General features: G+C 42.6%; 1 protein-coding gene across 5 annotated transcripts in view; it reads left to right on the top strand.

Annotated features, from left to right (window-relative positions):
* The window catches only part of rab36 (RAB36, member RAS oncogene family), an 81,271-nt gene extending 72,505 nt beyond the window's left edge, over nucleotides 1-8,766 (top strand). For all 5 annotated transcript variants that reach the window (XM_043716095.1, XM_043716099.1, XM_043716096.1 and 2 more), the window contains exons 10-11: nucleotides 6,100-6,219; nucleotides 7,062-8,766. In XM_043716095.1, coding sequence (XP_043572030.1) covers nucleotides 6,100-6,219; nucleotides 7,062-7,126 — 185 coding nt within the window. In that variant the 3' untranslated portion in view covers nucleotides 7,127-8,766. The remainder of the gene's footprint in view (nucleotides 1-6,099; nucleotides 6,220-7,061) is intronic.
* The last annotated feature ends 3,984 nt before the right edge of the window (nucleotides 8,767-12,750 follow it).

Raw genomic sequence — 12,750 nt, 5'->3', positions numbered from 1 at the left:
CCTCACCTTAACCTCCTTTCACCTATCGCATTTCCAATGCCCCTCCCCCAAGTCCCTCCTCCCTACCTTTTATCTTGGTCTGCTTGGCACACTCTCCTCATTCCTGAAGAAGGGCTCAGCCCCGAAACGTCGATTCTCCTGCTCCTGACCTGCGCTTTTCCAGCAACACATTTTCAGCTCTGATCTCCAGCATCTGCAGTCCTCACTTTCTCCTTCTGTATATCCTTGCCTAGTATGATCTGTCTGCACTGCTTGTCAACAAAGCTTTTCACTGTAGTCACGCGACAATAAAATCAATCAATGAGTACATGAATAAGAAATGTTTGAAAGGATATGTCCCAAGCACAGGCAACTTGGACAAGTTTAATTTCGGATTATGGTCAGCATGAACTGGTTGTACTGAAAGATCTGTTTCTATGCTGTATGACTCTATGACCAAAAGCTGAGATAACAAGATAGTTTTTAAGAAGCATTTTAAAAGAGAAGAGAGAAGCAGAGAGGTTTAGGAATGGAATTCCCAAGTTTAGGGTCAACTCAGTTGAAGGCACAGCTGCCAATCGTAGAGATGTTAAAATCAGGGAAGCACTAAGCTGGAATTGGAGGGGTCAAAGATCTCGAAGACTTGTATGTATATAAGCAAACTTTGAGGAGTATGATTCACAAACAATCTGTGAAACAGATTATAAAACTATTTATACAGAGGCTATGACATTCCAAAGATGCACAGATGCCTGGAATGGTCACACAATTCCTGTACATACTGGGGAGCTTTGTGACTGCCTGAAAAGGAGTTTTAAATTTCAGAGCCATGGGATTATTTTTCTAATTCCCAGTTCCCAAAGAAGACCACAAGTTCTCTGAAATTCCACCGAGATTTTCCCAGTCTCTTGCCATAACTTCAGCAGTAGCTGATTTTGAAATTAAAATCATTCGCAATTGCTTGACTGATTCATAGTAATTGGGTCATTTGCTCCCCAAAGGAGCGTTGTGTTAGTAAACATTTCTTTCCCTGATGCGTTGTGCTTTTTAAGTCGTTTAGTAAGCATGTTGGAATTGCTCAGTGCATGATAATGCTGGGTTCCTGTCACTGCTGTGACTGTGCCCAATTTCTGCATTCTGTATTATTTATCTCATTATTTTGCTCCTATTTTCCAAATATTCAAAAAAGAACACTGTACTTTCACATGTCTGTGTGTTTGGTAAGTCTCAATGTTTATTAACCAAAGATTCCCGGTTGTATATTTCACTCAGAAGACATCCAGGACGCATACTTAGGCAATTCCCAATACATTGTGTATAATTTTGCGGTTCCTTACTGATGGGTTTGAAGGAAAGGGCTTAAAGGTTGTGGCCTGTCCTGCCCCTGACCTGTCTTTCACTTAACATGGGCTCAGTGGCACATCAGGTGGCCGTTGTCTTAATTGAACAGTTAAATACTTCATCCCACTTCTGCCATATTTTACCTGTAGTAGGCAGGCAGGAGGCTGGAAGAACACAGTAGGTGGAGAAATCGACATTTTGGGTGTAACCCTTCTTCAGGATTGGGGGTGGGTGTGGGGTGAGCTACAGATAAAGAGAGAGGCGGGGCAGGATGGTGAAGTGGGAAGACAGGTAGAGGGTATGACCTCGTTGGTCAATGGGAGGAATGAATCCGGTTGGTGGCAGGAAGCAGTGGAAGGGAGTGGGAGGGCTGGGAAGGGAGTTGGGGAATGGGGAAGGAGGTTATTTGAAATTGGAGAACTCAATGTTGAGTCCTCCGGGATGTAGAGTGCCCAGGCAGAAGATAAGGTGTTATTCCTCCAATAGGAGCTGTGGTTTGTTTTGGCAGTGGAAGAGGCCAAGGATGATCATGTCGGAAAGGGAGTGGTTCGGGAAATTGAAATGGGCAGTAACTGGGAGGTCCAGTTGGCCCCTGCAGACCGGGTTGAGATGCTCGGTGAGCCATTCCCTGTGTTTACATTCGGTCTCCCCGATGTCGAGAAGACCACAGGAGCACCTGATGCAGTAAACTAGGTTGGAAGAGAGGCAGGTAACCTCTGTCTCACTTGGAAGGACTGTTTGGGGCCCTGGATGGAGGTGGTGACCGGCAGGTTTTGCATCTTTTCTGGTTGCAGGGGAAGGTGTGGCAGATGAGGCTCACCCCAGATGGATGATGTGGCAGCTTCACTAAACAAACTTGAGCCACAATCTCCAATTTATTGGCCCAGCCTATCCACCATTCTACCATTACCATTAAGCTAGAAAATCAAATTTGGTTAAATGAATAATGCAGGAGAAATTCCAGGAGCTGCACCAGCCATATATAAAAATAAAATATCAATCCAGTGAAGTTAAATTAGGATTACATTCATGTTAAACAGTGGAAGCAGCCTGTGATAAACAAAGCTTAGTGATCCTAAGGCTGGAATAGAATAAAGTTCTGGGATTTTACCACATCAGTCTTAACTTTTAAGTCTACCAGTGTGACTCAGATTCAGGTCTCATTACTACCTTGATCAAAACATGGACAAAAAGGCTGAATACCAGATCAGCAGGGAGAATGATTGCACATGATATCAATTGCACTAGTGTTGGTGCTGCTGAACTGCTGGATCTCTGATCATGCTGGCAGCTTTGTGAGTGAGGCCACTGTTCTTAACTGTATAGCAACTATAGTAGTGGTCTCTCAATTGGCCATCACCAGAAATATGCTGCCCAGGATACCAAAACTCACAAAGTAAGCTGGTTCTGTAATTGGGAAATCTGCACTAAATAATCCTGAATCCATAAGAATTATGCTGCCTACCAATATAAGAATGTCAGTCAGGCTGAGTGTGGTACATTTGCCTATGTTGGAAGTTACGTATAGTAATACACAGAGCCTTGTTCTTTGCAAACAGGAAGAACATGTAATGTCAATAAGCTTGTTTCAACTCACAAAACAGGTCACAGCCAGCAATTCTCTTGTTAATTTCTCAGGGCAATGCCTTGACCAATTACAGTCAACCTGCCTGGTTTAAATTTCAACAAAAGCTTGATCGTTAACTGTCAGTCATCATCTAACTGGTGCATTCTCCATGACAATGCCTCTACCAATCAGAATCCACTTGCAAAACAATCAACAGTCTCTTCCCTTTTAGTATAATATAATTAAGACAATCAGGTCTTGCAGAAGTAGATGCAGAAGTAAGCTATTGAATCTGCTCAAAGAGATCAAGGCTATTCTGATAATCCTCAACTTCACTTTCCTGCCTTCATCTCATAACACTTGATTCCCTTACTGATTGAAAGTCTCCCTGTCAGTCTTGAATGTACTGAACTAAGAAGCAGTAAAGAATTCCGCAGATTGACTATCTTCTAAGAGAAGAAATTCCTCTTTGTCTCTACCTTAAATGGGTGACCCCTCACTCCAAGATTTTGCCTTTGGTCTTCCACTCAGTCACATGGAGAAACAACCTCTAGTGTAACTCTGTCAAGTCTCCTAAGAAGCTTATGTTTTATTAAGGACTCCTCTTTATTCTAAATTCCGCATGAGTACAAGCCCAACCTACTCAATCTTTCCTCTAAAGAAAATCCTTCCATACCCAAGATCAATCAAGTGAACCTTCTCTGGACTGCCTGTAATGCCAGTACACCTTAGATAAGGGAACCAAAACTGTTTTGAGTATGCCAGCTGTGGTCTGGCCCATGTCTTGGAAAATTTAAGCAAGACCTTCCTATATTTATACTTCATTCCCTTGTAATAAAGGCTAACATTCCATTTTCCTTCCCTATTACCTACTGAACTTAGATGCTAGCCTTGGGATTCATTGACTAGAACTCCAAATCTCTCTGCAATCTTTTTCAGCTTTGCTATTCTTAAGGTGAGAGGAGAGAGATTTACAAAAGACCTAGGAGGCAATTTTTTTTTACACAGATGGTGGTTCACGTGTGGAATGCACTTCCTCAGAAAGTACAATTACAATGTTTAAAAGACATTTGAATAGTTACATGAATAGGAACGATTTGGAGGGATCTGGAACAGGTATAGGCAGGTGGGACTAGTTTAGTTTGGGCTTAAATCTGGCATAGACTGGTGTCTCTATATATTTTCCCACATTATATTCCACCGTTCAAGTCTTTTGCTGATCATTTACCATGACCATTTCCCTCTGTTAAATGCCATGTGTCATGCTCACAATTTGCTTTCCCACTTATTTTTGTGTCATCCACAAAATACATTCTCTTTCTTCATCTTTAAAACCATAAGAAATAGGAACAGGAATAGGCCATTTGGCCTCTGGAGCCTGCTCCACCATTCAATAGAGCAATGGCTGATCCGTCATTCCTCACATCCACTTTCCTGCCCTTCCCCATATCCCTCAATTCCCTGACTAATCAAGAATCTATGTATCTTGGCCTTAAATATACACAGGGACTCTGTCCCCACAGCTCTCTGTGACAAGAAGTTCCAAAGACTCTGAGAAAAGAAATTGCTCCTCATTTCAGTCTTAAATTGGTACCCTTTTATACTGAGACTATGCCCTCTGGTTCTAAACTCTCTCATCAGAGGAAACATCCTCTCAGAAGTTGCCACTTAAGAAATCTATATGTTTCAATGTGATCACCTTTCATCCATCTAAACTCAAGTGGAGTCTCAACCTGTTTAAGCTTTGGACAGAAGACAGTCCCTCCATACCAGGGATCTTCCAAAGTCATTGATGTACATTGTAAATAATTTTGGTCCCAGCATTGATTCCTATGGCACTCCATTAATTACAGGTTGCCATTCTGAAAATTCTCCCATTACCCCAAATCTCTTATCTTATTATTAAGAAGCCTTATTTAGAATACCTGATCGACTACCTTTGGTTGCGCAGCCCTCAGAGATTCTGCACATGCCAATCTACATTCTGACACATTGACTTCAACTTCCCTGGAAGTCACTGCCATGCACAAACCTCAGAGGCCCACTCAGTGGTAGGAAAAATGATAGGGAACGTAGTTTTTGCAAGTTCAAAAGATTATTTCTCCTGCATTGGTATTTCTTGTGAATGTCTTGATGAGAGAAAAAACAAGAAAAATTCAACAAAATATATCTTTTTTTGGCAATGGGCAAGTTCTGTACAGTCAAGCCTTTAAGAAGGAATTGTATAAATACTTGCAGAGAGAAAAAAATTCAGGTTTATTAGGGAACAGCAAGAGAGAGAGACTAATTGAATAACTCTGCCAAAGAGTTTGAACAGTCAGCTAGATTTTCTGTTATTGTGCTGCAATGTTGCATGAACTGGATTTTGGAAACAGGTAATGCCAATACAGAAGGTCCAAGACAGGCAAAAATGGTGGTTTAGTACAGTCAGAATAGGTCTAATGATACTAAAAGGTAAAGTTGGGAATAGGTCTCATGTTACTAAAAGGTAAAGTTGCCATAGTCCCACACTCTCTTTAGAGAGAGAGAGAGAAAGGCAATAAATGGTTTAACCTGAGGGTCACTACACCTCAAAGAGAAAGTGAGGACTGCAGAAGGAATGCTTTCCTCATTCCTGAAGAAGAGCTTATGCCCGAAACATCGATTCTCCTGTTCCTTGGATGCTGCCTGACCTGCTGCGCTTTTCCAGCAACACATTTTCAGGTCACTACACCTCAGTCAAGAGGTGAGGTTGAGAAGTTGGGCCCTTCATGGTGACCTCAGCCAGTACAGGAGTGGAACCCACACTTTTGGCATCATTCTGCAACACAAACCAGCTGTCCAGCCAACTGTGTTAACTATGTATATCACTGGATGGGTGATAGGGAAAGATATACAGATGGCTGAAGCAGCCAAATTGGTTGTGGTAAAAACAGACTGAATTCACTTAGCCTAATCCTCACTTTTAAGTTGCGAGATCCGTCTCTACCAATAGTAGTTCATGGCACATGCCTATCATTTTGACTGGTAGACATACAATAGATATACTCTGCATTTGCAGCTGGTGACCTTCAAGGTGTATGGGATGTGTGGAATTGCACTTTAAGTTTATAAATTACTGTGGCTAGTACAATCAATATACAAGGTAATTAAACATAAGCCGTGCAGTACTTTGAATTAAATTGGGAGAACATCTTGTTAGAATTGAACTTGCAGTATAATTCTTCCCATAGGTGAAAATGTCAGAGAATTCTTCTTCAGAGTGGCAGCCTTGGCATTTGAAGCATCTTTACTGAAAGAACTGGAAAGAAATGACTTTTCCTGTGCAAAGATTGGTGAGGGTAACACAATCCGTAAGTATTTATTGGAATCTATTGGAATTTTACACAAGTGTTCTCAGGTTACGATTTCTAAAAGTTCTAAATTGGATGTTTTGACCATTACCTGGGAAGGCAAATTGGTTTTTGTTAAGGATTCATATCTGTTACTGTCTCACTTTTTACAGGCTGTTACTAGTTCATAATTTCATCCTCCCACCCATTCCCAACACCCACCCACATTTCTCTGTGAAAAATGGAATGCAGTGGTTCAAAATGTTGGCTCATCACGACCTTCTTGAGGGAAATTAGGGGTCACCAATAAATGCTGATCTTATAAGTAATGCCCACATCCAAAGAAATTACTGAAAAAACTTCCCCAATGATAAGTTGATCAGTCTTCTCAGATTCTTTGAGTGATGGTTTCTACTGGACTTTCAATTTTATTTATGGTTTGACTGGTAAGCAAGTTCAAACAGATGTGTTGCAAATCTTTGAGTTACCAGTATTTGCCAATACATGTGTGGTAGCGACAGATTGTACCATATGTAGCAGGGCTGGGTTTTGCAGCTTTCTCTGTCTATAAGGTATAAACTGCAGACTTGGCTTTTTTCTAAATATAAAGATAGAATGGGATGTGGGGATAGTGTGGGAAGAATCTAATGATTAAAGCAAACTACTCCTTCTGTCTCTTAACATGACTGCTTGAGGAGAGCTTCAGAAGAATGTTTCTCAGAAACGGGGTATTAATCTGATCAACCTAGGAGTAAATGAGATAAAGTAAGGAGGGGACAAAATATAGTAATGGCCACTAAGCTTTTAACAAAGAGAAAAACTCAAAATGTAAATTTGCGAATTTTTTTTTTCTAAAAATACAGGAATGGATAAAGTTACAGCTGAGTACTCGGAAAACAGGATCAATTCCACCACTGGCTGCTGCTGAAATTAAATATACAGCATTTCGTAACACTGGTCAATCCTCTATTTGGTTCATATACCATAGTATTGGCAAGCATAATACATAGACTGCAGCCTGATGTCGGGTTGAGTTCAGATGGTTTATGTAAATAGAAAAACCTAGAATAACTAGAAACTCCATAACACCAGGACTCTGAACAGAAATTGAGTTTTGGGTTGAAGTGGGCCTTTTAGAAAGGACATTAATAATTTTTTAGGGTAAAGGACAAATTGTATTGATTTAATAAAAATGTACAAAACAAACTTATCTGAGATAAATGCCACTGATGGTGTTATTTATTAATTTGGATTAAGGATTATTTAGTTGCTAATACCACTAACGTCAAACACTTCAGTGTGCCTTAATGCCTATAAAAATCATTTTTTTCTAAATTACCCTTGTGTGAAACAGTAGTTATTTTGCTAAATTGATCAAGGTCCTTGAGATCATTGTGTTTTTTTTTATAAAATATGAGCATATCATTTTTCATTATAAACAAAACTATTTCAATGATCAGGATCCAAAACTGGAACTCTGAGGATGTCAAGGGATCTTTAACATTTTTGGGGGTGAAGACAAGTGAACATTAAAAGTGAAAGCCTCTGAATGTAACTGTTAATTATTAAGCAATCCTAATCTTCAGTGCCCAGTGCTGGCATTAATCTTTTGTGGTCAGTCAAAATAGGAATTTCCTGTTTTATGTACCAAATGTGATTAGAGTTTAGAGTTAAGAGATTATGGCATGTAAGAGGTCTATGTCTGTGACTGATAAGGTGGTCAAAGGTTGATGCCTTTTCCTCTTGAATGAAATCCTAAGCTTTATCCTTCCATCTAGGAGAACTGCTAGGGAGACCTGGGCTATTCTACTTGAAGAAGGAGAGAGAAATCCCAAATTAGGAGGAGGTAGCTTGAATTGTTCTTCTGGCTAGTTGCTTAATTAAAGAATGACTTTGATAGAAATATTGGATTATTTTTCTTTTTGCAATGAATGCATAGAATAAGATTTGAAAACATATCATAGAAGCATAGAATCCCTGGCCAGCAATAAATCTGAGGTACAAAGGCTGTTTTAGTTGACACTGATAGAGTTTTATCCAAAATACTGTGTTAACTCCTCCACTGAATTCAATTTATGCTGCTTAGTCAGACAAATTAGACAAGAGAACAGGCTTGCTGATCTGTTTTCCTCATAGCCCCGCCCCAACACAAAACACACACACACACACACACAGTTCCGTCCTCTGAATCTAGATTGATCTGTTGACACTGCCAGACCTCCAAGGGGTGACCTGAGTAACAATGTGATTCCAGACAAGATTTGGATTCTGGTCCAAATTGTGCAATGTTCCCTTCCCGTATCACTACCAATGTCTTTGGACTTGTCTTCAGACATTCACCTCTGATTTGATTGATGCAAAATTCAAAGGTAACAGACTTTCAGTAAAGGGTAGTGAGGTGTATCTATGTACATTTATCTTCAAGGACATCAGGTGCTTTGTATATATAAGGCTAAAACACCAACTGTCAGTGACTCTGACTGAATGTGCATGACAGTGAAATTATTTGGTCTGCTGTTATGTTTATTTTATGACTTATATTTTGAATAAACTCAATCACAAAATTAATTGTTTCCTGAGGAATGGTTGATTCTTAGTTCAATGCAGTTAACATGACATGGTGACCAGCAGTGGGCATTACTGTGGGCATCAACAGTCTAAAGAAGCCATGAAAAGCCTGAAGAGCAACAGCAAATACAATTCTATACAAAAACCCACTAGATGTCCAAAGGGAAACAGTAAAAGGAAATTATGCACAACTCTAAAGAGCTGTGAGTACAACTTTTGTGAAATATGCTTTTAAAACAAAAAGAAAACAGAAACTGTTTAGACTGAATGTTTACAGCAAAACTGAATTGGAACTGCTGGACAGAAGCTGTTTTATGAGTGAAAATAGACCAATTTTACCAAAAACAATTTTGAAACCTGGAAAATTTTCAGTAAAAGTTGGAGATTTTATAAATTGGAAAAGTCCATGGTGACGATGTTAAAAATGGAAAGAAAGAATAAATCTGCCATTTTATTTTCAGGGAAAGAGTAATTTTCCTCTGCTCTTTTAAGAACACAAAGTGAGCTCAAAGTCTGTAAAAGCCTTTTAAAAAATAATTCAAGAGCCTTACTGTAACAGTCTAACCATCTCCAGAGCTTTATTGCTTTAGGATTACTACATTATTGAGTAGGTGATTGCATCCTACGTAAGTTTTCAAGAAAGTTTTACTCGAGAAATTCAACATTGCTAGTGTCGAACAGCTAATATGGATTACCTGCATGTGTCCCACACGTTCTCAGTCAGATCCACCGACATCAAGCTGGTATTCTTCTCTGTCCACTGTCTCCTGCTGGCCGACTGTCACCTACAGGATGAGCAGTGGGTTGGCAAGGGAATGTGGAAGCTGAACACGAAATTGTTGACCCCAGAACACATTGAGGAGCTCAAAAGGGATTACACAGGTTGGAGAACAGTGAAGCCCCTCTTTGAGTCTCCAGTGGACTGGTGGGAAACGGTAAAAGGGAACACCAAAAGGTTCTTCATCCTCAAAGGTGTTCAGAAAGCGAGGAGAGATGGGGAAAACTGCCCAAACTTCAGGAAACTATGCAGAACCTGTTCCTGCTGCAGACGATGGGGATCGGTGTCACAGAGGACCTCCAGGAGGTGAAGGGCCAGCAAGCCTCACTGTTTGCCTCAGAGGCCTCCAAGATAATCTTCCGGTCCAGACTCTGCTCCAGAAGGTTCACAAGGAGAACTCCGTGCTCAGCAGCCTGAAGGAAGAGGATGGCTCGGTAATGTCATCTCAGTCTAACACCATGAGGATCAGCAAATCCTTCTATGCCAGTCTGTATGATACAAAGCCCATTGACAGTGTGGCCTCCCAGTTGTTCCTGTCCTCTTATCACAGAGGTCTTGGACAACACTATGTGGGAGAGGCTGGACCAGCCGCTGTCTCTGGTTGAGCTGACAAAAGCCCTCGAGTCCTTTGAAAGAATAAAGCTCCGGGAAGTGGTGGCTTACCTGTTGAGTTCTGTTCTGCTCTATGGGACTTGATTGGCCAGAACCTACTGGAGGTGTATATCAGTATGCTTCTGGCAGATACCATGAGTGAATCCATGAGGAATGGCATTATCACCCTTATCTACAAGCAGAAGGGGGAGAGGGAGGAAATTTGAAATTGGTGACTAATCACATTGTTAAATGTGGATTACAAAATCTTGTCAAAGGTCATTGCCAACTGGGTCAGGTCTGCTCTGGGATTGGTGATTCACCCCGACCAAACCTATACTGTACCAGGCAGGAAGACCGCTGAGAGTCTCTCACTCCTCTGGAATACGATCGCCTACGTGCAGGACAGGGGAGTGGACACATCTTATCAGCCTGGACCAGGAGAAAGCGATATCGCACACATACATGAGAGATGTTCTCTCCAAAATGGGCTTTATGGAGGGAATCTGCAATTGTTGCTTTACACCAATATTGTCAGTGCAGTCTCAATCAATGGGTGGGAATCAGAAAGCTTTCGAATCAGATCTGGAGTCACACAGGACTGCCCTCTCTCTCTCCTGCTTTGTTTGTGTGCTTTTGTAGAGCCATTTACCAAGTCCAATAGGAAAGATGCGAGCCTGAGAGGGGTGACTATTCCTCGCAATGGGGGTCTACAGGTTTAGGCCTCCCTGTGCATGGATGACATCGCCATTTTCTGCTCAGATCCGCTGTCTGTGTACATACTCTTTGGAAACTGGGCCAACCAATCCTCTATCTCCTTCATTGTCAGGACAGACCACCTGAAGGTGCTGGGTATTTGGTTTGAAGGGGCTGAGGCGTGCACCGGTCGCTCTCTATCATGGGTAAAAACCTGGTCATCAGGTGTTAGGTACTGTCAGTGTTGTTGTATATGGTGCAGGTCTGGCCTATTCCCTGAACCTGTGCTGCCATAGTCACCCAGACCGTCTTTCACTTCATGTGGAGATCGAAGATGGACCGTGTCGGAAGGGACACAATGTATAAAGATCTAGACAAAGGAGGAAAAAACATACCCAACAGTAGCCTCACCCTGATGACCACCTTTGTGTGTGGCTACGTCAAGCCGTGCGTGAATCCCCGGTATGCAAACACCTAGTGTCACTACATTACTGAGGTTCTACCTGTCCCCAGTGTTGCAAAGGATGGGCCTGGCCGCGCTGTCGCGGAATTCTCCAAGCAGTTGGACTCTTCCGTATCATCTGTCTTTCGTGGAGAAATTTGTGAAGGAAAACACCTTTGATCACAAGTCCATCAGGAAATGGTCAGCACGTAGTGTCCTTGAGATCCTATGGGAAAAGGACAGAGCGGATCCTGTCGATCAGTTCCTTGAGCAGACCGTCAAAGTCATTTAGGCGAAAGTGAGGACTGCAGATGCTGGTGATCAGAGTCAAGATTAGAAATGTCCTGGAAAAGCATAGCAGGTCAGGCAGCATCCGAGGAGCATGAAAATCGACATTTCGGGCAAAAGCCCTTCATCAGGAATGAGGAAGGGAGCCTCCGGGGTGGAGAGATAAATGGGAGGGAAGTGGGGCTGGAGAGAAGGTAGCTAAGTGTGCAATAGGTGGATGGAGGTGGGGATGAAGGTGACAGGTCAGAGAGGAGGGTGGAGCGACGAAATGGGAAGGAAGATTGGCAGTTAGGACAGGTCATAAGGATGGTGCTGAGCTGGCAGGTTGGAGCTGGGGTAAGGTGGGGAAGGGGAAATGAGGAAACTGGTGAAGCCCTGGGGTTGAAGTATTCCGAGGCGGAAGGTGAGGCGTTCTTCCTCCAGGTGTCGGATGGTGAGGGAGTGGCAGTGGACGAGGCCTAGGAACTGCATGTTCTCAACAGAATGGGAGGGGGAGTCGGAATGTTCGCCCACAGGGAGGTGGGGTTGATTGGTGCGGGTGTCCCGGAGATGTTCCCTAAAGTGCTCTATGAGAAGGCGTCCAGTCTCCACACTGTAAATGAGACCGCATCGGGAGCAATGGATGCAATAAATGACATTGGTGGATATGCAGGTGAAACTTTGATGGATGTGGAAGGCTCCTTTGGGGCCTTGGATGGAGATGAGGAGGGGGAGGTGTGGGCTCAGGTTTTGCAATTACTGCGGTGGCAGGGGAAGGTGCTAGCAGGGGAGGGTGGGTTGTTGAGGGGGCATGGACCTGACCAGGTAGTCACAGAGAGAACGGTCTTTGCGGAAAGCGGATAGGGGTGGGGAGGAAAATATATCCCTGGAGATGGGGTCCATTTGTAGGTGGCGGAAATGTCGGCGGATGATGTGGTTTATGCGGAAGTTGGTGGGATGGAAGGTGAAGACTGGGGGGTTCTGTCCTTTTTGCGGTTGGAGGGGTGGGGTTTGAGGGCGGAGGGGTGGGATGTGGATGAGATGCGTTGGAAGGCATCTTTAACCATGTGGGAAGGGGAATTGCTGTCTCTAAAGAAGGAGGCCATCTGGTGTGTTCTGTCGTGGAACTGGTCCTCATGGGAGCAGATACGGTGGAGGCGGAGGAATTGGGAATATAGGATTGAAGTTTTGCAGAAGGTAGGGTGGGAAG

Source organism: Chiloscyllium plagiosum, chromosome 25 (assembly GCF_004010195.1).
Source record: "Chiloscyllium plagiosum isolate BGI_BamShark_2017 chromosome 25, ASM401019v2, whole genome shotgun sequence".
In the NCBI taxonomy this organism is placed as follows: domain Eukaryota; kingdom Metazoa; phylum Chordata; class Chondrichthyes; order Orectolobiformes; family Hemiscylliidae; genus Chiloscyllium; species Chiloscyllium plagiosum.
Note: the sequence above shows the minus strand (reverse complement) of the source record. Positions and strands in the feature narration are given on the sequence as shown.